At 67.3% G+C, this 22,242-nt stretch overlaps 2 protein-coding genes across 7 annotated transcripts in view; one reads left to right on the plus strand and one right to left on the minus strand.

Annotated features, from left to right (window-relative positions):
• Window positions 1-22,242, minus strand: part of TMEM179 (transmembrane protein 179) — a 58,661-nt gene that overhangs the window by 28,327 nt on the left and 8,092 nt on the right. Inside the window, exon 4 of one of the 2 annotated variants that reach the window (XM_043554420.1) lies at window positions 18,619-21,149. The exons of the other annotated variant lie outside the window; for it this stretch is intronic. Within the exon in view, the coding sequence (XP_043410355.1) occupies window positions 20,970-21,149 (180 nt within the window). The 3' untranslated portion in view covers window positions 18,619-20,969. Of the gene's footprint in view, window positions 1-18,618; window positions 21,150-22,242 lie in introns of those variants that run through there. 2 annotated transcript variants of the gene reach the window in all.
• Window positions 9,111-17,747, plus strand: CB3H14orf180 (chromosome B3 C14orf180 homolog). Of its 5 annotated transcripts, none has more exons than XM_043554422.1 (5): window positions 9,111-9,215; window positions 13,085-13,211; window positions 14,531-14,660; window positions 16,181-16,216; window positions 16,562-16,874. In XM_043554422.1, the coding sequence occupies exons 2-5, from the start codon at window positions 13,101-13,103 to the stop codon at window positions 16,765-16,767; spliced, it is 483 nt and encodes a 160-aa protein (XP_043410357.1). In that variant the 5' UTR covers window positions 9,111-9,215; window positions 13,085-13,100; the 3' UTR covers window positions 16,768-16,874. The 5 variants fall into 5 exon arrangements, with proteins under 5 accessions (XP_043410357.1, XP_043410360.1, XP_043410358.1 ...); XM_043554423.1 differs by lacking the exon at window positions 9,111-9,215 and adding an exon at window positions 10,374-10,734; XM_043554424.1 differs by lacking the exon at window positions 9,111-9,215 and adding an exon at window positions 12,397-12,522.

Here is a 22,242-nt window from a genome sequence, read left to right on the forward strand (position 1 = left end):
AGGTCCCCTGACTATTGTCTCCGGCCCCCACCTCCGCTCTGGGGACCCTGCCTGGGCCTGTAGAGCAGAGGCACGAAGGTGCTGGGTGGACAGCGGACAGCAGAGGGCAGGCCGTGCGACCCTACCAATGCCTCCTGCGGGAAAGTGCCTGCGGGTCTCGACCACCCCCCACCCCCCCGCACCTGCGTGCCTGCCTCCTCTCGCATCTGGAAACAGTGCGGCTCCTTAAACCGCTACACAGAAAAGGCTGCACAAAAGCTCTATATAAGCCCCAAAAAGGAAGAAAATAAGACTGTTTTACCACGGAATCAATTCACCACTAATTTTAATGCTCTGAAAAGGTATTTTATCTTAATGACTCCATTATTTGATCATACGGAGAGCAATAAACTCCCCCCACCCCGTTTCTTTGCCTTGTGTCCCCCCTCCCCCGCCCCACCCCCAGAGTGTGCCGGGCCCGGAGCGTTTACGGCCAGCCCTCATTGCGGGCTGATTTTATAGAAGATTCCACCGTTCCATCCACCATAAAGCCTGGCACTTAATTAGCCTCCCTCAGCCCCGCAGGCTGCCTCAGCCCGGATACGGAGCAGGGCCGCAGCAGGGCCCAGAAGCAGAGCTCGGGACTCAGAAGGGGGCCCCTGCCTCCTGCGCCGAGCAGCCCGTGGCGGTGGAGGGTGGGGGGAATACTGGCAGCCCCCTGACGTCCTTCCCGCCCCGGGGACGGAGGCGTCTCCCGCCCGGAGGTCTCAGTTCTGGCCGCACCCCAGCGTGCGGCGTGCCCGCGTGTGTGTGGATGTGTGCGGACATGCGTGTGCGGGCGTGGGCACACGCGTGCGGGCGTGATCCCAGGAGGGAGCCAGCAGTCACGGGAATGACCACCTGCTGGGTGCCATAGGGCCAGCGGGGGACGGCCCAGCTGACCAGGTTGCTTCCTGTCCCCTTTCTCCGAGCGCACGGGGCTGGTGCTGGGGCGGCTGCAGGATCGCAGAGGGTAACTACAGGTCCCCTCATGTGCAGGGCCATCGGGGGAGCCGGGCGTGCTGACCATGGGGCCCAGCACGAAGGAGGGGAGGCCCGCCTCTGCTCAGGCCTATGTGGTCCCTGAGCTCATGCCGGGCACCCCAGACCTGTGTGAATGGAGAGAAGCTGGGGGCAGGGGCGAGGGCGGGTGTGCAGAAGGGACGTGCATGGGCCCTGCTGAGCACGGCCCCTTCTGTGAGAGTCCTCGCATACTGGACCTTTGACTTCCCAACCCTCTCTTGGGCCTTCCGTACTCTGGAAGACGGGCAGGGCTGTGCCTCGCCTCCATGGCATCTCCGCCCCTCCGGCAGTAAATCTAAGTTGGTTCCTCATCTCACAACCTAGACAACGGCACATGGCCACCACCCAGGGGTCCTGGAAACAAACTTCCTCGTCGACTGAGGACGGGAGCCGTGTGCCCTGACCGGGCTCAAGCACGCCTCTTCTGCTCCGCCTGGCTGTGCACACACACCCACGCTCAGGCAGAACCCAGTGCACACCTGTCCTTCCCCGGTAAGGCGACCATGCATGAAGGAGGGTGGGAGCTGGCAGGAGCCAGGCTGAAAGAGCACCGGAGCAGGAGAGCGGGAGGGGGTGTAACCCAGGGGACACCCACGGGTGCGGGCTCGAACATGGCTGCGGGGTGCACCGTGAGGTGGGAACCGCCAGGCGCCCGGTGCACCGGCCAGCACCACGGCCAGCAGCACTCCCTGGGGGCGGCCTGGGCACTTCCACTAAATGGCCATTTTCGGGCCCCCCGCGGCTGTTCCCACGGACCCGACGGCTCTGTAGTGTGAACACGCACCCTGGCCCGGGTCGGTCTGCACGGCTCGGATCTTCTTGAAGCGATGCCCACATGGCCCGTGGGTGCGTGGACACCAGGCCACCTGAGGAACCTGAGGTCACCGGGATGCCCAGCCTGTGTGTGGCTGCATTCAGAGGCGGGGACACGGCAGTCCTCGCCTTAGAGTGAGGTGAGGGATACGGAGACCCAGGGAGCGGCCACGGTGGGGGCTTCGGCTGAGGGAGCGGGGACGCTCACGGTCCTCGCCAGGATGGAGATGCCAGGATTCAGGCGTCTGCTGAGGGTCTCCTGGCTGAGGGCTTCCCGGGAGTGGCGGGGGTAGGGAGAGACCCCGCAAGTGTAACCCCGCCACCGGCCCTGACCCCCTGAAGACCTCACGCTTCCGGCCAGACTTGAAATACCTGGGTGCAAGTCTGTGCCTTTCTCTGTCAGCTGCTACCCTGCCCCTTGGTCCGACCCTGAGCGGGCCCGTCCCCCGGCCCTCCCTCGTGCTGTGTCCCCAAGGCGCTCTCCCCCAGCACCAGGTCCCCCAGCTCCTGACAGTGATTGCTCAAGGGCTACTTTTAAATTACTTTTCCACTGAAACTTTGCGGCTGGTTTCCTCAGGTAGAGGCAGAGAAACCCGAAGCCGGGAAGTTGTCATTGAAATGCAAATGACGGAGTCTGTGGCACATCCAATCAACTCTGTCGCTAATAGGAAACGGAAATGGGGCCACAAGCAGAAAGCAGGACTCCAGCCTCCTTCCGGGCTTCCGGATTCCGCTCTGGCCACTCTGCACAATCCCCAGGCCACAGGGTCGACAGGTTCCAGCCTGGCTGCTGGAGGGGGGGTGCCCCTCCCCGAGAGCTCAGCCCATGCCTGCCCCCCTCAGCGGTGCCCCCCCCCCCAGACTCTGAGCCAGGTCTGGCTCCAGCCCTGGGGCAAAGCTCAGGAGCCCGGGAAGCAGCCCTCTGCTCAGATACCCCGGGGGTGGGTCCGGGGCCCGGGGGGCCACACGGAGGCGGGGAGGCAGGCACAGCCCCGAAGGGGGGCCCTCTCCCTGTCTCCTGTGACCTGCATCAGACCCCAACAGGCCTGTCTGCTCAGTTCTCTCCAGAGCCCCACGCTGTGTGCCTGCCCCACAGACCCAGCCCCCACCTGCTCCAGACCCCTTGTCCCCAGGCTCCCGTGGCCCCTCCCAGGCCCCTGACCAACCATCCCGGCCACTTCCAGGGTCCAGGAGCCCCCTGCCGTCTCTCCCCGTGCAGAGCGGGACACCAGGTCACTGCTTGCAGCCCTGCCCCCTACGATGCTCCCTGTGCCCATCAGGGACACTTCCGGAACCCAGGCCCGTGTTTTCCTCCGTCATCAGCTAATCATCGAGGACCCCCCCGCCACAATGCCCCCAGTCTGAGTTGAGGGAGTGTTGTCGAGGTGACGGAAGCTAACGGGTCTGGGCCACCCATCCGTGTGACCTACGGGCGCCCTCCGGCTCTCGCAGGCCCGCCCGTAACTCCCAGTGTGGTGTCTCCTGGGTGCCACGGCCACCAGGGCGACTTTATAAACAGGGAAGTTCCCCACCCGGGAGGCGTGTGCTGCCCAGGTGCTCCCATGGAGCCTGCCAGAAACCCCCTGGCCACGGACGGCATCCACCGCGGGTACCTCGGCCAAGCCACCCGACCCGTGTGTGGGCGGCTGGCCCCGCAGCTGTCGCCCTGGCCCACAGACGACTTCCCAGGAGACCTCCAGGTCCGTTTGGCTTTTGCGGGGGCCGCAGGGTGAACTGAGCGGGGACAGGGTGGGGACCGCCAGCCCTGCATCCCCTGAGTCTTTGGGGACCTTGCCTGTCCCCACCCTGTACAGGGTGCCTGTAACCACCCTGGGGTCTGGAACGGCTCCCGGCCAGGGTGGGCGGTTTTGGAAGCTCCCGCTGCTTTCTTTGGGGTTCATTCCACCAAAATGGCTTTCCCTGCACACGCCAGGGAACCCGTGAGCGCGCAACGCCAGCGGTAACATGCGGCCCAGGCGCACGCCAGGGGCTGGGGCTCTAACCTCACGGCAGGATGCACGTCCCTGGGCCTGCCGTCAGGAGGGCTTGTGGCCGGATGCACTTGTCCCGGCCCCCCTAAGCCTCACTGACCAAGGCAATGTCCGGTGCCCCTGAGATCGAGGCCCACCCGGGCCCTTTATCCGACAGACAGGCTCTCCCCGCCGACCAGCCTGGGGAGGCTCCCGCCTGCACGCGGCGCCACCGGGGAGGGCAGCGCCCAGTGACGAGTGCGCCCGGGCCAGGCGGGTGGTGGGCACCTCGGCCACTGTGCCCACCCGGCCAGCCCCGCCTGGTGCCGCGGCAGCCCCCACAGGGGAGGGGTCAGCGGCTCTCCGACGGGCAGTGACTGGCCCCAGGTCACGCAGCCAGGAGAAGGGGGGCGGGGGCGCCCCGGCCGTCTGGCCCCAGGGCCAGCTCTTTCTAACGTTTCGCACCAGACGTCCAGGCAGCGATGCAACCTTGGCCGCGAGGGAGGTGCCGGCGGGCCCGCTACAAACCTTCACCCTGAGCTGCCTCCTCAGGCTCCCGTGCGGGGCAGTCTCCCTGCAAAGCCCAAGTCCTGGTCAGCCAGGGGGGCCCACCCTGGCTCCTACCCACAGGGCTCGGCGAAGGTCGACGGGGGCTCAGCTACGGGAGGGCTCGGCGAGGACGCGCCGCGAAGGTGCCCACACACGAGTGACGCGGAAGGCAGATCACGTGTGAAGACATCGGGGCACGTGTCACGGTGTGAATACTCGGCCCCGGGGCCAGCCAGGGCCACGTGCCTGCAGTGGGCTCTCAGGGCCCCAAGACCGAGGACCAGAAGCCAGCCAGCGGCACCCCCAGGGCAGGAGCCAGGCCCACACCGGATGGCTCTGCGCCGGAAGCCCGCGCCCTGGGGCCGTGCGGTGCCCCCACAGAAGCCCGAACACAGCCCCTCGGCAGGCTGGGCCAGCGGCGAGGCCCCCCCACCTCCGCTCGCTGCCCCCGCCTCTGCAGCCAGCCCCGAGACCTTGCCGGAAAGCCAGCTGTGACAGGCAGATTTCCACGGCCCCTATCTCGGTTATGGCTTATGTACCGCCCCCCAGGCAGCTGGCTCGCGGGAGGGACCGGCTTTATAAATAAAATTTATCATTGTAATTATGGCTCCTGGAGAGAGCTGAGGACTTTTACAGCCTCTTGGAGGTCATGAATAATTTAGGAGATGGGAAAAGGGACCGCTTTTGTTAGTGCACAACGGGGCCCAGAGCCTCCCGTTATCACAGCTGTGGAGACAGATGACTGGGGCCCCACGTCCCGTGGTTCCGACTGGAGCGGACCAGCCACACGGTGACCCAGGGCCCCGCCAGGCTGGGGTGGAAGCACCACCCAGGCAGCCCGTCCTCCGAACAAGGGCTCCGGCTGGGTGGTAGGGTGGGCACGTGTGGCCCTAACCTCCCGAGCATCCGTTTCCGTCCGAGAATGACAAGCCGTGGGCTCCAGAGGAAGGGGCTCTGACCTTGCACGGGGGCCTGTGACCCCACCAACATCTGCACTGGAAGAGAAGTCTTTCGCCGGCAGCTGTGCGTCAAGAGCGCCCTGGCGGGCACACAGGCCACGGGCTCACCGCTGCCCCCCTCCCTCCCTCGGTGCTGTCCCCACCCCAAATGTCGTAGTGGAGTAGTGGAGTCGTGCCGAGTCCTGGAGAGTCCCCAGAGGCGCAAATCACTCTTTGCTTTCCTCCAGTAATGGGGGACTCACTACCTCACGGTCAGCTGTTCCTCCCTTGAACAGAACCCCCCCCCCCGCCCCACCCCACTGCCTCCCGCGAGGGGGAGCCTGTGCCCGGGGACCCCAGCCTGGTTCTTACCCAGAGGGCACACCAGCCCCTCCAGTGTGAAGCCTGTACTGCCCCCGCCCCCGCCGCCCCTCCGTTCTTTGCCCCTGAGCCCTCCCACTCTGGCTCTGCTCTCTCCAATCCACAGAAGAGCTCCGGCAAGTCCAGGGGGCTCTTCCCACTCCCCTCCTGGCCCTGCGGTGGCGCTGGGAGCCCTCTGCCTTCTCCCCACTGCCCAGCCCAGCCCCAGGCCCCCCAGGCCCCACACTCCTCTGAGCGCCCGACTTCTCACACTGGAGGGGCCCGGGGCTCACCCTCGGGCTCGTCTCTGTGCCTCCGTCCTGGGTGCCCGGGGCCACTCCTCCAGCCCTGGGGCTTCAGCACCCGCGCTGAGGCGTCTGGTCGTTCGCTGCAGTTGCCATAACAAAGTGTCACGAACAGGATAGTCGAGCGGCAGGAAACAACAGAAATGTATTCACTCACTCCCCGCAGGGGACGCAGCCCCATGGCCAAGGACGCCCGTGGGCTGTGCAGGGGTGAGTGGGGCAGAGTCTTCAGGCCAGTCTCCCACAACCCCGGCTGGGTGGCCTGCCCACGCTGGACCTGGCCCTGAGGCTGGGCCAAGGTGGGGGACCACACACGGGCCTCGGCTCCCACCTGCCCACCGCAGGGTCCCTCATCCAGCAGGACCTTGGTCCCAGGATGGCCCAGTAGTCGGAGTCAGTGCTGGGCCACAGGCAGGCGCCCGGACGCTTGACAAAAGATGGAGGCCATCGCGACGCTCCCAGGCCATGCCGAGTCGCTGCGGTGGCTGCATTTCAGAGCCTCTGCAGTCCCCCCGGAACTCCAGGTGGAAACCAGCCCTGCGATGGCTCGTCTTACGCGTCAGCGTGGCTGTGCCGCAGGGGCCCGGGTATTTGGTGGAACGTTACGCCCGGCGTTTCTGGGTGAGACGGACATCTGACTCGGCGAACTGAGGGAAACGGAGGCCGCCCCGGTGTGGGTGGGCCTCGTCCGATCAGTTGGGGCCTGAAGACGAAGGCGGAGGGGGAGAACCCGCCCCCTCTGCCCGTCTTCCAGCTGAGACACGGGTCTCCTCCCGCCTTTGGGCTCAGAGCGGGACCCACGGCCGGCTCTCCTGGGTCCGGTCGTGGGGGCTTGTGGCCAGCACGAGCACGGGGGGACCCGTCCCTGAGAGTGACAGCACAAACAGGGGGGGACCCGTCCCTAGAGCGACTCTCTTTCCACACGCACATGCTGTCGCTTCTGTTTCTCTGGAGAACCCCACTGATAAAGACACCTGTTCTCTCCTGGGCCTCACAGCTCCTGGGACCCTAGGTACTGGGACATCCCGCCTTCCTGGGAAACGACAGGCAAAGGAGGGCGCGGGGCCCGGCACGGGGCGAGGCTGCCGCGAAAATCTGTGGAGGGAAAGCCAGCGGGTGTTTTGGTCCCAGTCGCTTGCAGCTCACGGGACGGTCTGGAGGCGTGTTGCCTCCCGTCCCCCGGCCGCACCCGGGGCTCCGGGTCCCCCTCGGCGCCTCCCCAGGGACACAGGGACCGAGGCCCCTCGAGGACTCCCCTAGCCTTATCTCGCCCTGCAGACCCCAGGCAGGTACGAAACTCAGTCGGTGAAGGCACGTGGGGAGCGCGCAGTGTGTTGGATCAGATGAGACCAGGAAATACGACCAGGCTAGAGTGGAGCTTGGGCAGACCTCATGCCGCGGGGCTTGGGGCGCAGAAATCACCGGGGCGGTCTGCCGCAGAGACGTCGGCTTCCAGGACAGCCGGCGGTGGGCCAGCCCCGTCCCCGTCGGCAAGGGGCACGGAAGCAGCCGTCCCGGAGCCCGGGTCTGGGGGTGCGGCCCCGCCTCCCACGGATGGGGGCGGGCACCCGGGCAGGGGTGGGGTGTCACCCGGCCACGCACAGCGGGAGGGGGTCTCATCTGGCTTCAGGACCTCAGGAGGCCAAGCGGAAGGCGGGACACCCTCTGCCCCCGGCCCTCTGCGGTGCTGTCCCTAGAGCAGTGGCTGCCCAGCTGCCTCCCGGGGCCGACCGGCCCAGCTGACTTTTACAAATGAGGGTGAAAAGGGCTTTACTGGAACAGAGACACGCCCGACCACCATCCGTCCCATCCACCGTCCATCCTGACCACCGTCCGTCCCATCCACCGTCTGTCTCGACCACCGTCCGTCCCATCCACCGTCTGTCTCGACCACCGTCCGTCCCGTCCACCATCCAGCCCATCCACCGTCCGTCCCGACCACCGTCCATGCCCATCCACTCTCTATCCTGTGCACGGCTGCTTTGCCCTCTGAGGCAGAGCTGAGCATGACCAGAGACCCGAGTGCGTCTGCCATCAGACCCTTTGCAAGGACAGTCTGCTGCAGAGCGCGGAGATCGCCCACGGGCCCACCCCACACACACAGCACCTCACTGGCCTCTGTATACAGTGCGCACAAATGCTGCTTTCCAGGCCCCATGGCTTGCGTGGCCCTCAGGGGACCCTGGGACATTCCTCGGCCCACACTGCCCCTCCCAGCCCCCATCCTCCCTGGACACCCTGGGGGCCCCGAAGCTTTGCCTGAGTTCCCGACAGAGACAGGAGGTGGGGGTGGTCTCTCCTCGGGCCTCACCCCTTCCGGGCGGCCATATGTGCCCGCAGATCAGGAGCCAGCTGGGGCGAGCTGGGGCGGCGGCGGGGGGGAGGGGGGCGGCACTGAGACCCCGCCCCGCTGCCACCCCTGGGCTGTGTGGCTTTGGGCAAGTTGCCTCCCCTCCCTGAGTGGCACTTCCTCATCTGCTAATGTGGGACGGCTGCCGCTCAGACACAAGGAGCCCCCAGCCCAGAAGGACCCTGGGAAATGCAGGTGCCTTCACCCCTGCTGCCCCCCTCTGACCTGAACACCAGCCCCGCCTGCTGGGCTGATATGGGGCTCAGCCAGTGCACCCCAAATGGCAGCATGGGGTCCATGCTTTGCCTGCTCTTCCTGGGACCCCAGAGCAGGATGCAGGGGTGCAGGGGTGAGAAGCAGGGTGGGCGCCCTCCGCCTCGGGGCCCCACTCTGGGGCGGGGTCAGGCAGGGGCCGGACTCCGTTCACCCCACCCTCCTGCCGTCCCCACCCCCACTCCGCCTCCGAGTCCAATCCACGTTTCCCAAGGGCTGCCAGGCTGGAGCCCGCATGTGGGCCAGCAGGGCAGGGCCGGGGCACTGACCCCATAGCTTGTCCGTAGGCCTGTGTTCAGGGCCTGGGACACCAGTCCCTCCTCTTCTGCCAGCGGCCTATCCGCAGGGTCACTGCTATTTCTGCCAAAGGGGAGAGGTAATTATAGCTCAGGCGGCCTGACGCAGGCCGGCCACAGACCGCCCCGCAGCGGACCAGCAGCGGCACCAGGCCAGAGCGGCAAGAGGCTGGAGGGACTGGGTCTCTCTGGGGGAAGGTGGCGGGTGGGGGGGGGTGGGGTGGGGGGGGCGCTACGGCCAGGCCTGGGCCGGGACCACACTGACATCCCGTCACTGGAGACGCCACAGAGCCTGGCTTCACGGCCCCAGGGGGAGCCAGGTGAGATCCCAGCTCAGGGGGTGAGTAGAGGCTCACTTCCCATTTGGGAACGAAGCTGCTAGAGAAGATTCCCAACCAGAGAAGCAGGGGAGAACCTGCCGTGGGCAGGCGGGCAGGCGGGCAGGCGGGCAGGCAGGGAGGTGGACCAGCCCCCTCTGAACCCCAAGTCTCGTCTGAGAAGGGCGGGCGGTGGGTGCTCTCACTCCCCGGCGCTCTGAGCCCCCCTCCTCCGTGGCCTGGCCTGACCCGAGGACCCCGGCCAGCCCACCCTCTACACTCCTGCTTGAGGCGCAGCCGTCTGTGGGTCAACGGGGGGACTTGGCCAGTTCTCACCACAAAGCTGGGGCACGGGGTCTCGATGAGTCTCCCCCGGTGATGAGCCAAGCACAGTCCCTTCAGAAGCCACCCGTGGCCAGGAATTTTGTCATTTTGCAGGGGCAGCAGGCTCAGGCTCAGACGCCTGCCCCAAAGGCCCCCGAGGGTGCTGCTGAGGGTAGGTCAACGTGGGCACAGCCAAGCTGAGCAGGGAATGGTCTCTCACTCGGGCCATCGAGCCCCAGCCCCAGCATTCGGGACCCTCAGGGAACCGGCCCTTTTCTGAGCTGATCTCATCAGAAGAAGTCCCCATCCTGGCCCACTGTGCACGTGGGTCACCCCTCCAGCTCAGAACATGCCGTTCACTGGGCACCTACTCTGTGCAGGCATGTTATCTCCACCTTTACAACATGCTGGATGGCTTGCAAATGCCCACCATTGTACGGGGGCCTGGAACTCGGGCTGGGTGACCCCCCTGGGTCTCACTGTGGCCAGGGCTGGGGTCCACCTGCTCCCATGTGCCTGGGGCTCTCAAGGCCAAGGTCAGCCATTCCAGGGCACCCCACTGCACCCGGCAGGCACCCGGCCATCACCCTGAGCTGCTGTTGCCCCACGTCCTGATGTGCAGAGATTGGGGGAGGGTCCTTGGGGACTGTCAGGACAGCTCCCGCTCCCCGTGCCCCCGACCCCAGGCAGGAGAGCCCAGTGAGCGAGAGGCCGGCCCAGGGGGCGTCCCCAGGGGTTCTCCCCTTGCTCACATCAGAAGTGTGTGTTATCTGGGGATCTGCCAGACTGTTCCGCCCTGTGAGTGCTGGGCTGGGGGCGGCTGGCCGGGCCCGGGAACCCCCGCCCTGCCGCGGGGAGGCCGGCCTCGGGGTGTCCGTGGCCTCCTGTCCGCTTCTCCGGCCGGAAGAAGGTGCAGCTCGCATCTTGCGCGCTCAGCCCCCCACCCCCACCGTTCGGCCATGCCGCTCGGGGGAGGGGGAGGGCACACAGCCCCCACGGCCACCGAGCCCCGCTGTGATGACCTCCTCGGCGGCCAGACCCTCCAGAGGCCACTGCCCGCTGCTGTAATGGAAACTTCTCGGCGGGCTCGTGAGCCGCGACAGCTCGGGTTCCCGCTCGGCTCCAGGCTCCGATCGGCGGGTGGGGGGCCAGGCAGGTGGGCGAGTCACCCGGAGGTGCAGCGCCTGCAGGAGCCCAGGTGGGCATGTGTACGCGGTGTGGGCACGCACGGGGGTGTGGGGAGCTGTGCGTGTATGTGGTGTACGAACGGGGAGGGTGGGGGGGCTCGTGGCTCCGGCCTCTGTGCGGTGACGTCCTGCCACGGTTCTCCCACCTGCGGCAACCCCGGGGGCCCCTGGAGGAGGTGTCTGTCACCAGCCCCAGGTGAGCGGGGGGAGCCCAGGCCTCTCACTGGAGATGGGCCGGGGCACGAGGAGACCCTCAGCTTCCCCAGGGCTACGGGACCCGGCCAGGTCCTCCGTGGCCTGAACCCCAGGGTCCAGCGGGTGGACAGGCACGGCGCGGGGTGGGAGGGGTGACAGGGAGCCGGCGTGGCTGCTGACCTGGCCGCCCGCCACAAGGTCAGAGCTGAGGAAGGCCCCTTCCCCACGCAGGACTGCACTACATGGGGGGTCTCAGAGGGACCCCCGGCGAGGACGGAGACCTCCTGCAGGCAGTGGGTGGTCAGTGGGCGTGGGGAGGAGTGGGGCACAGAGTGGGGCGCACGGCCCCGGGCCCGGGTTGTGGGGGGAGGGAGTGACAAGCCTACCGGGTGGTCACAGAGCAACGGCAGGTCAGGTGGCCCAGCCCGGGGGGGGGGCTCGGTGCCGTCGGAGGCGTTGGGCCAGGCTGGAGCTGGCCCGCCCGCCTCACACACGCCCGGAGGTTGGCGGGAGAGGCGAGCCGGGGCCGGGTGCAGAGGCTCAGCCCCTGTGGGCCAACCCCCACCCTCTGCGGGGACTTGATGCACAGCCTCGGCCAGACCTGAGTTCCTGCAAGGGAGGGTGGGAGGGCCTGAGGCTCCCGGCTCAGCACCCCGGGCCCACCTGGCCTGGAGCAGGAGATCCGGGGACTCAGCAGGAGATCAGAGACCTGCGGCCCACCTGTGCCCAGCCAGGCAGGCCCCCACCAGAGACAAGGCTCCAGCCACCGGCAGGCCCCGTCCCAAAGGGGCTCTGAGACCTGGCAGGCCTCAGTTTCCCCACCCCCAGGGAGAAGCAAGTGTGGCCTCAAGAAGGTCAGAGGCTGTTGCCCGAGAAGGCCCGCCCTGAGGGGGGGGGAGGGGAGCGGCGGTGACACACTGCAGGCCCCAGGCCTGAGCTATTTTCCACCCTTTATCACCCATCTGTCACGAGCGGCCTCAGAGTGGAGAGCACTCGTGTTACACACTGTCGCTGCCAGAGGCCCGAGGGTGGGGGCCTGCCGGGCGGCCGGAGGAGGCCCGCGGGGGGGCAGGAGGGGGTACCAAGAGCAGTCTTCGCCTCCCCCTGTGCTACGGGGCAGGGAAACTGAGGCCCAGGGCAGTCACGCTGTTGAACGAGGTCACCGGGCCAAAGAAGGACAGAGCCCAGGACTCCCGCAAAGGCCCCCGCTTCCTCTCGGAGGAAATGACATTTAAGGGGGAGCCGGAACAAGACCACCCGTGGGGCGAGGCCGGCGGGGCAGGGGCAGCGGGCAGCCGGAGGGCAGGGGGACCGCCCAGCGGCAGACGGCGGCCCAGGCAAAGGCACTTGGCCAGAGAAGGCCCAGCGCCCCCGAGAGCCGCAGGGAAAGGGCACATCCCCCAGAAAGTCCTCACTGCTCTCGTGGGGGTGGGCCCGCCCCCGCCCCCCGCTCCCAGCACCCTCAAAGGACTAATGCTCGGTGCCCGGCTTCACCTGCACGGGTGCCTGGCGGGGTCTGTGCCCGGAGAAGGGCTGGGGAAGGTCTCAAAAGTCAAGAGCCCGTCAAAGTCTGCGAAAGAAAACCCACGCGAGAAGGGCCACAGGTAGGGACGACAGGTGCTTAGCAATCACAGGCTCACAGGTGGGAACGGGGAGGCTCCCACCTGACACCTGATAAGTAAGCGAGTTAAACCTGGGACAGAGAGGGAGGGACAGAGAGGGAGGGAGACGGAGACAGAGTCTGTGCAGAACCGAGGGGCCGCCCCACCAGCCCGAACCCCTCAAGGAGGACGGGACCCTCCGGAGCAGCGCCCCCAGCCCCACGGAACCCCCACAGTGCCGGCCCTTCGCTCACCCCCAGAGTCTCCCCCGTGAAAGGGGGAAGCAAGAGGTTTATTGCAACTTTACCCGAGGCCTCCGAACAGTGTGACGACGAGAATAAAATGCAAACTTCCTGCCCACCCAGTATCCGAGGCCGGCCGTAAATTACGGACGGCAGCCTGTGGGACGTTAGGCAGCCGTGAAAGCTGACGATGAGGGACCCTGTGGCCACCGGGGAGGGTGCAGCCGGTCTCCTCGTGGGCGGAGGGGACAGGAGAATCCCCTCCGGAATTCTAATCCTACCAGGGTCGCTTGTACAATAAGCAACGTCTTCGCTTGTCTTAGGACCATGCTCCGATAGATGAGGACTGCAGGGCAGACCTTGAGCCCCGACTCCCGGCCAGAGACGCGACATCAGACCAGAAAGAATGAAGAGGCCGCTCCGAGCTCGCCGCAGCCCGGGGCAGGGAGGGTAAGGCAGGGTCCCGGACAAGCCCGCATCCCAGGCTCGGCGATCTGGGCTTCTGCTGGGGCGGGAAGGGGGAGCAGGGGCGGGAGGCTCGGTCCCTGCCCTTGCCCTGAGCTGTCCCCGGCCCCAGGGGAGGAATCACCGGGGTGGGGAGTTCTCCAAAGGTGTGGTCTGGCAGAGAGGGCTGGAGCCTCGCAGGGTGGGACGCGGCAGAGGTGCACGGCCAGGGCGGAGGGCCGGCGTGCAGTCTGCAAGGGCAGGGAGGGCGGGCCCGGAGGTCTGCACCGGGAGAGACAGCGGAGGAGGCAGAGGAAGCAGGAGCCACGGAGAGCTCTGGAGCGAGGCAGCAGCAAGTCTGGATGCTTCCCTGGCAAGGTCCCCTCGCAGCCCAGGGAGGAGGGTGTGCGAGTAGGGGAGGAGGGGGTGGAGAGAGGAGGGCCAGGGTGTCCTGTGAGGGTGCAGGTGCGGAAGCCCAGGCCAGGGCAAAGTGGGAACCAACTTCAGACCCGGGTCCTGACCTAATGTCGGTGCTCACCGCCAGGCTGGGCAGGCCGCAGGCACAGGCGTCCCAACCGAGGAGAGGGGACAGCCACGAGCTGGGCCAAACCCCAGGACTAGGTGGGTCTCGTGTGCCCCCCAGAAGGCCGGCAGCAGGCTCTGTGCCGCCAGGGCCCCCCAGCCGGGAGCCACTGAGCAAGGGGCCTGCCTGGGCTCAGAACGGCCTGTTGTGGCCAGTTTACAGATGGAAACACTGAGGCTCAGAGCAGTCCAGTAACTCTACTTTCCAAACTCATTGTGGGTGGGAGGGTGGCCCCTGGGCGGGCCCCTGTGTCCAGGCTCCGTCCGTCCCCAGCCCCCGTCTCATGCTCAGATCGGTCACCCCGTCCACGGGGGAGTGACAGAGGCCCGCTGTGTGACCCACGCCAGGTACTGACCTCGAACAGGCCCGGCTCGGGGCAGGGGGACAGCGGCGGGCATGAGCGTGCTGGGACTCAGGGAGGTTTTGTGTGGGCGGCTCGGCCGTGAAGACAGGCCTCGGTGGATATTCACAGTTACCGTCGTCCTCATCACGACCGACCCGTAAAAGTTGTTACAGACACCATCGGGACTGGTGACCAGGAGACACGGGCCTGTGCGGCCACGGACCGCAGCCGTGGCACCGCTAAAGCCGCCGTCCTTTGGGCTGGCCCCGATGGCTTTGTTCCAGGCCCCACCAGTCACCTGGGGGGCTGGGGCTGGGGCTGCAGGTGGGGCGGTCCACGGGGGGCACCTCGTCTCCCGCGCCCCGGGGGCTCACGGCTCCCCTCTGCGTCCCCCCCCAGGAGGGCTACAAGAGGTGTCCCCCCTCCATCCTGAGGCAGAGCCGGCCGGAGCGCCGCAGCCGCGGGGCCGAGCCACAGAAGACCGCCAGGCACGTGCGGTTCCGGGAGCCCCCGGAGGTGGCCGTCCACTGTAAGGGCAGAACGCGGCCAGCAGGCCCGGGGACAGGTGGGGCAGGGGGACACGTGTCCTGGGACCCGCAGGAGGCCCTCTGAAGGGACCCCGATGACCCCAACGAAACCCGGGCCCACGGGTCAGTCTGCACACAGAGTAACAGTCAACAGAACGGCAACCGGCAGGAAAAAGTAAATCCACAGCTGCCCAAATCGCCACCGTCCTCTGGAGGGAAGGCCGGCGGGCAGACGTCCCCAGCGGCCCACCCACTCCTCCCTGCAGCGCCCCTCGGCTGCTCCCACCACCGTCCACCTCCCGGCCCCAGCCCCAGAGCCCCTCACCGCCGCCGCCCTCCCCGCCCCCGGCCCACCTCACGCCTGCTTCGGCCCTTCCCTTGGGACCGGCCCCTGTATCCGCTGGCTACACCGGGTGACCACGGACTTAGAGGCTTCGAGCAAGCCACAGTGACTATTGCAGTGACCCCACGGGTCAGGGGCGTGGACCCGGTGCAGCCTGTCCTCTGCTCAGGCCTGGCTCTCCAGGCTGCCGTCCAGGTGTGGCCCGGGACTGCCTCTCATCTGAGGCCTGCGTCCGTTCCAAGCTCCCTTGCCGTTTGCAGAAGTCGATTCCTGGCAGCTCTACAACTCAGCAGCTGCACCTCTGAGAGCAGCAGCAGGCCCTCCCTCCGCTCCTGATTAGGTCAGGCCCACCCAAGATCATCTCCCTTTGGAGGGGACTCCAAGTCAGCTGACTGGGGCCTGCATCTCAGCTGCAGAATCCTTTCCCCTTCGCTGTATTCTCTTGGGTAGAAACAAGTCACAGGCCCCACACCGGGGAGGGGACGTCACAAAAACGGGGACACTAGGGAGCTAGGAATCACGGGGGCGTCTTACGTTCTGCCCACCACAGCCCCCCCCGCCCCGGCAAGACCTCACTTCCTGAGACCTGCCGAGCTGTGGATGAAACTCTCTGCCCAACACGTGTTAGGGTCTCCCTGGATGGCCCGTCACGAGCATCCCGGCCCGGCCCCACTCCTCTCCCGATGCTGGGGGGCTCTTGCAAGGCTCCTCCTGCCTGCTCTTCGCGCCCAGCCCCCTGGCCTCCGCGCTCACCCCCAGGAGCCTCCCAACAGCTCTCTATGGATGGGGCACTGGGGCGCAGGCGGTCCGGGGGTGGTCGGGGCCCCCCCAGGAGACTGCGCAGGACGGGAGTGAGGGTCCTCTACAGGCTCCTCCCCTCAGCCACCCGTGGGGTCACCACACCCCACACTGCACAGGCCATGAGAACAGCGCCCAGCCTCTCGGGGTCCCCGAGCCCCGGCAGCTTGAACCTGGGGCAGCGAGGCTGGGACAGACCCTGGAGGGCCCTGCGCCTTCCCCTTGTGAAACGGGGTGACTGTGTCCGACCCGGCCGTTCTCGGGCTCCTTTGGGGGGTGGGCGTGGCACACGAGGCCCTGAGGGCGCGGGCAGGCTGAGGTCGGGTGCGCCCCCCAAGCCGGGGCCTGCCCGCCCAACCGCGTCTCCATTCTCCTCCGCAGACATCGCCAGCAGGGAGTCCACCACGGCCACCAAGGGTGAGTCTGAGCCCTCCCCACACCCCCACACCCTGTGCCCAGGCCACGCTCGCCACACCCCTGGTGGCTCCAGCAGCCCCCCCCCCAGCCCCTGACACACACGGTTGGCAACAGCACCCCTCTGGGGTCCTGCCCCCTTACTCCTGTCCCAAGGGAGGGTGCCAGAGGCAGGGCCAACAGAGGCCCCAGGCAGGGGTGGGAGACGGACGGCAGGGGAGGGGGGGCTCCACGCCCCATGGGGACCACGGGGGGCACCCGGGGACCCACCACCCTCCCTGCAGCCTCCCCGCCAGCCCCGCAGGAGCAGGGAGCCCCAGGCTCACCCGGGGCCCCCTCCGCCCCCAGCGCTCGGCCGGCCCAGGTCCCGCGGCGGCTCCCTGCTCCTGCGGCTGTCCGTGTGTCTCCTCCTGGTGCTCGTGCTGGGTCTGTACTGCGGCCGGGCCGAGCGGGTGACACTGGCCCTCGAGGACCTCTGGGCCCGGCTCCTCGCGCTTGCCCTGCGCCTGAGGCACACGGCTGTCACCTGCTGGCACGGCCTGCTGCAGCTGTGACCGCGGCCGGATGCTCGCCCCCACCCCCCACGGCCCCCGTCGTGCAGGGCGGGAGCCCCCGCTGGGGTCTGGGGGCTCCCGGGGGGGGGGGGGCCGGAGCCCTGGCTCTGGAGCAGCAGGCGGCCCACCCATCCAGTCAGGGCCCCGCTTGTATGTGTGGGGGTCCACCGTGAGGTTCTACCAGAAAACCCATTCCTCTGCCTGCTTCGGGCCCCGGAGAGCCCTCACGCCAGTGGGAACTCTCCGTATCCTTGGGCCAGGCCCGGAGGCGGACGCGTGGGGGCCCTTGAAGACAGGGACACCGGCCCTGTGCCCGCGAGACCCCTCGGAAGTAAAACTGGACCTTGCTGCTTGGGGCTTGCGGGGCCTGGACCTCAAAACCCCGCGGAGGCACACGGGTCTGGCTGTTGGCGTGGGGCCCTCCCCACTGCGGCCGCGAGCGTGCAGGGCGGGGCCTGGCATCTCCCCTTGGTGCTGGTGGTGGGGCCCCAGCCTCTGGGCCCAGGTCTGACCCCGAGGCCTCAGGGGCCCTCTCGTGCCCCGGGGGAAACATGTGCCGCCCGCGACCTCCGCTGTCCACCCGGAGCGGCCGAGAGGCAGCCCGCTCTGCCCGGACCCCCACCGCCCCTGGAGCATGGCGCGTGCGCCCGGACCCCAGGTGGTGCCACACGCCAGCCACAGTGCCTCCGAGTCCCGTGACCCCGTGCAGACACCGTGCCATCGCCGGTGCTGCAAGGCCATGGGGACCCGTGTGGTCCGGACCCCTGCCTGGAGGGGGGGCCTGGAAAAAGCGGGGAGGCCCGTGGTCAGACACCAGGAGGGACTGCCAGGAAGACGCCACCTCCCGCAGCAACCCGCAGACAAGCGTCCACGGGACGGCCAACGCCGTGCTGCTCCTTCCCGGGGTGACGCTCTACGTGCCTGTCCCCACTACCAAAGTGGGAACACACTGGTTTTCTATTAAAACGCACTGCCACCTCTTTTATTAGTCTGGGGATTCTTACCCAAAGGAGCGAAACAGGGACCAATTGCTACGTTATTGGCTTCATCGGCTAAAGCAGACGTGGGGGCAGTGGGGAAGCCTTTTCTGCTGGGCCTCAGGGACTGGGGCGGTGGTTACAGGGTTCGGGATTCAGGGGGCCCGGGGGGAGAGGAGGGGCCGGTCTCCAGAAGCAGGAGCCGACAGGGGCCGTGGTGGGGGGAGGACCCCAGCCCTCAGGGACCATCCAGGGTCACAGCTGGTTCTAGCACGACCAGGGTGGTTACCACTTCCCGCAGCAGCCCAGCCCTCCCCCCAGGACCCCACCTCGCCTCACCCCACCCCCCGAAGAGGACAGGCAGATTACTACCCATATTCCAGATGGGGAAACTGAGGCTCAGAGAGGTAGGTCACATGTCCAAGCCCGTGGGGCGGGAACAAGCCTCAGGCTCAAACCCTCCAGCCCTGGTCCCGCCCTGGGGCAGTCCCGCCATGAGGCGTGAGGCAGCCCCCTCCTCACAGCCGCTGCTCTCGGCCAAGAGCCCATGACGGCAAAGACATCCCGGGTCCGGAGGGTCCACAGGCCGTGAGCACCTGCTTTGGCGAGAACACTGCTCAGGCTGTGCATGCCCTGAGAGGTCCGAAATCCCGCGTCCAGCCGTGCGCCCCGGGAAGCCCCGGAGCCCGCGCGGACGCGAAGGTCCGAACCCGGAGAGGCCAGGCCCTCATCCCGGCAAGGTTCTGAAGCGACAGGAACAAACACAAGGCAGTTTTTACACCGTAGGAGCGGACGAAACACCGGAAGCCAGGACGCTGAAGGTGGATGGAGGTTGGGGCCGGGGGCGCAGAGGCTCCGTTGTCCACAACAAGGCTCAGGACTTTGTGTTTATTTGGACGTTGAACAACAGACACACCAGGCTTAGGAATCATTACTTTCGGTTTTCGTCAGGAGTGGAATTAAGACAAAGATGTCTGTTATCCACGCGCAGCTGGGAGAAGCAGAAGCGATCGGGGGGGCCCTTCCTGCCCAGCCCTGGGGGACCCAGCTGTCCCCTCCCTGGAAGCCCCCCGCTGGCCTGACACGGGTCTGTGCCAGCGACAACCCCGCTGCACCAGTGACACCTGCAGGTAAGTGGGCGCGCGTCTCCCCTAGCCTGACCGAGGAGGGGAGGCCCCAGACCCGGCCGGGCGCTCCAGGAGCGGCAGCCACCACGGGCGGGCCCAAACCTGCCGTGGACCCTGGGGCTCCAGGAGGCCGCGTCCCGCCCCTGCTCCTCTGCCCTGCCCCGGGGCCTGGCTGTTGCTGGGAGCAGAGCAGAGCGCTCAGGGGCTGGAGAGGGTCCCCTCGGCTCGTGCACGAGGGCTGAGCTGAGACCAGATCGGCTTGGGGGCCTCGGTGCTCCCAAAACAGCTCCCCCAGCAACCCAGCTGCTCTGTCTGACATTTTCGGCCGGGCCCTGGGGCCAGAGCGGCTCTGAGATGGCAGGAGGTGACGGGCGGCCTCCCTTCCCTGGCCCAGGCTGCCCGCCCCACTCGGCACCTCGCCCCGGACCCGCATCCGTGGCCTCGGGAGATCCGTGCCCCCATGTGGGAGACCAAACCAGCCCCTGGCAGCGCGAGGCACGGATGTGGGGAGCCGGGCGTCTCCTTCCCTGGAGGGTGGGGAGCAGCAGGAGGGTCAGCCCGGGAGACGAGAACGGGGTGCCCCACTCCTGCAGAGGAGCACTGCGTGCAGATGTGGAAGCCGGGGAGCCCCGCGAGGAGGGGGGTCCACAGCCCAGCAGCCCAGGTGGCTCATCACTGAGCTCTGGGGTCACGGGTCCCCCCGGCTCCTCCACCTGCCCCCGTGTGGACGGGGTCATGCCCTCTGGCGGCCTCAGTGCTCCAGGCTCCGTCCATCAGACGGGAAGGCAGCCCCTCCACCGGGGGGGGGGGGGCCGGGGGCACAGGGGGCGTCCTGGTGGATGAAGGCCAGAGGAGCCGCTGTGTCCTCACCAGCTCTGATGTCTGCTTACACCTTGCGACACGCACGCACTCATGCTCACAGTTGGGCACACACATTCCCATCCATGCTCACACACTCGTGTGTGCACATGCACGTGCTCACATTCCTGCGCACACTCACTCACACTTGTGAATGTGAGCTCACGTAGAGCTACATGCTCACACACTCACACCTTCCCGTGCACTTACATGCGTGTGCACACACTCGTGTCACACACGCACTAATATCACACAGACACATCCACACGCTCACAGGCACTCACACGCTCACCCAGACGCCTCCAGTGGCACCTGCCCCACCCCATCCTCCCTAGGGGGCGCTGTGCCCCTCAGCCCGTGTCCCCGCCTCCCCCACCTCCCCACCCTGTGACACAAACATTGGGGCCCGGGGAGCCTCCAGGCAGGGCCACCCGGGGCTCCCCCGGCAAGTCCCATGGCAGAGGACAAGGGGCACCGGGCGTGGGCCCCCAGTCCTGACACCACGGCCACTTTCCAGGACACCCACACAGCCACCACCTGACTCAGGGCAACACCACTGCCCTATGCTTTTGACGCTGAGACCAGGCCTGGCCACCTGGGCACCACGAAGCAGGAGCACAGGGAACCGGGCCCTGCGGTAGGGGCGGGGGGTGCAGGGCCAGAAGGTGGGGAACACACTGCCGGAGAGCTCCCTCCTGCACCCACCCCCCAGCTCCCAGGCCACAGAAGTCTTGGCCCACGCACTGCTCAGGAGCAAGGGACAAGAGCGACGCGTGGCCCTCGTGGGCTGGGGTCACTCTGGGGACGCAGGCTGCCCGACAGAATCGCACACAGAATCACACCCGGGCAAGCCGGCAAGGTGACGGAGACGGCACCCAGCCGTGGCGTGCAGGCGAGCCCTACGGCAGGGGTGCCCTAGAGTCTGGACCCCTGCTCAGCAGGCTTGCCCGGCCAGCGCCCCCCGGAAAGGCCGGCCGTGCAAGCACGGAGCCCGGAGGAGGCCCCTGCGTGGCCCTGTCTGAGGGCCGGCACCCACCCCGGGCAGCCGCCACGCTCGGGGTGGGGGTGGGGGGCTCGGTGAGCGGGCTCACTCTGCACGGTGCCGAGGGGGGGACATGCAAGGCGAGGGGCAGGTGGGGCCAGGCAGGGCCCCCGCTGCTCCCCCAGGTGGGGCTGTGAGCCCCGGGGCGAGGCGGGGGTGGAGGGGGGGCGTCCGGGGGCCGGGCTCCCCCGCCCGCACCTAGATGACCGCGCTCTTCTCCTCCTGGAAGGAGGTGCGGGGGGTCGGCCTGGCCAGCAGCAGCTCCTTCTCGTGGACCAGGCTGTCCAACAGGTCCTCCTGGCGGTAGTTGTGGTAGACTTTCAGGAAAGCCAGGATGGTGACGGCCAGCCAGGCCAGCCACGAGGCCCAGAGGCCGAACTACACAGAGGGCAGAGGCAGGGTCAGGAGGCCGGCCGGCCCGCAACCCCCCTGCCCCGGGGTCCGCCTCGCCTCCTCCCCCACACGCCCATCCCTCCCTGGCATCTGGCGGCCTGCCCTCTGAACCCCGAGCTGCACGACGCTTTTGGGGGTCTGCCCACCCTCGCCCCCAGGCAGCCCAGCCCACCCGGCCCCAAGGAGAGCCCGCCCATGACAGAGCCACCTCCAGCTGCCGGGATGAATTGACCTTTATCGGCTTCTCCCAAACAGCTGAAGGAGAAACAATTTAACGGAACCAGGCCTGAGCCACACGCAACAGATCCTCATGTCAGGTTGTCACCAGACTCAGCTCGCGCCTTCCTAATCTAATTGGCGCAAGTAGCCCCGAAGCATTTTCCATTCCATCTTCGTGAAGGAGTCTCTGGTGCTTTCAGCTCATGTCAGCAAAGAACCTTGGACCCACCGGATGTGCAGCCCCCCAGCGGGCTCCTCTCCAAAGGAAGAGTCCTCAGATCAGCCACGGGCCCATGTGAGCCCTGAGAGGCCAGTCTGGGGTCCAAACATGGACCTGGATGCCAGCAAGCCCTGCCCAGGGCGGGAAGAAGCCAACCCCACCTGCGGACCCCACAGCAGTGTCGTCTGCCTAGACACAAATGTGGACTCAGACACAGGCCCTCACTGACCGCTGACAAGCCTCGACACACCTGTATCCCAGCCAATGGGTCCCCAGAGAGGCACCGGGTCTCCTGGAGGCCAGGCAGGGAGAGGGTCTCTGCCCCCCCACACCGTTCCTCAGACATGGCATCTGCTTCCCCTGGCCAGGCAGTAACCACAAGCCCCCCAGCATCTACCGGAGGGTCCCCGCTCCAAGCGCCCTGCCCCGGACTGCAGACCAGAGATCTGATGCCTGGTTTCCTTTCTTGGCACAGAGCCACCCCCTCACCCCCTGAACCTCACTTCCGCAGTTAGCTCACGCTGGCCCCTCCTCCTAGGAGCCCAATGCCTCACCCTCTCCACATCCACCTGCGAGAACCCTCACTCAGTCTCTGAGATCCAGCTCTTCCAACCCCTCCTCCAGGAAGCCTTCCCGAAT

Source organism: Prionailurus bengalensis, chromosome B3, assembly GCF_016509475.1.
Source record: "Prionailurus bengalensis isolate Pbe53 chromosome B3, Fcat_Pben_1.1_paternal_pri, whole genome shotgun sequence".
NCBI classification, from domain to species: domain Eukaryota; kingdom Metazoa; phylum Chordata; class Mammalia; order Carnivora; family Felidae; genus Prionailurus; species Prionailurus bengalensis.

What these genes read in the sequence shown, in the direction of transcription:
- CB3H14orf180 (XM_043554422.1), top strand. Translation starts at nt 13,101, where the DNA reads ATGAGGACTGCAGGGCAGACCTTGAGCCCCGACTCCCGGCCAGAGACG. An exon ending in CCCGGAGGTGGCCGTCCACT is followed by an intron (nt 14,661 to 16,180) that starts GTAAGGGCAGAA and finishes TCTCCTCCGCAG; the next exon opens with ACATCGCCAGCAGGGAGTCC. An exon ending in GTCCACCACGGCCACCAAGG is followed by an intron (nt 16,217 to 16,561) that starts GTGAGTCTGAGC and finishes CTCCGCCCCCAG; the next exon opens with CGCTCGGCCGGCCCAGGTCC.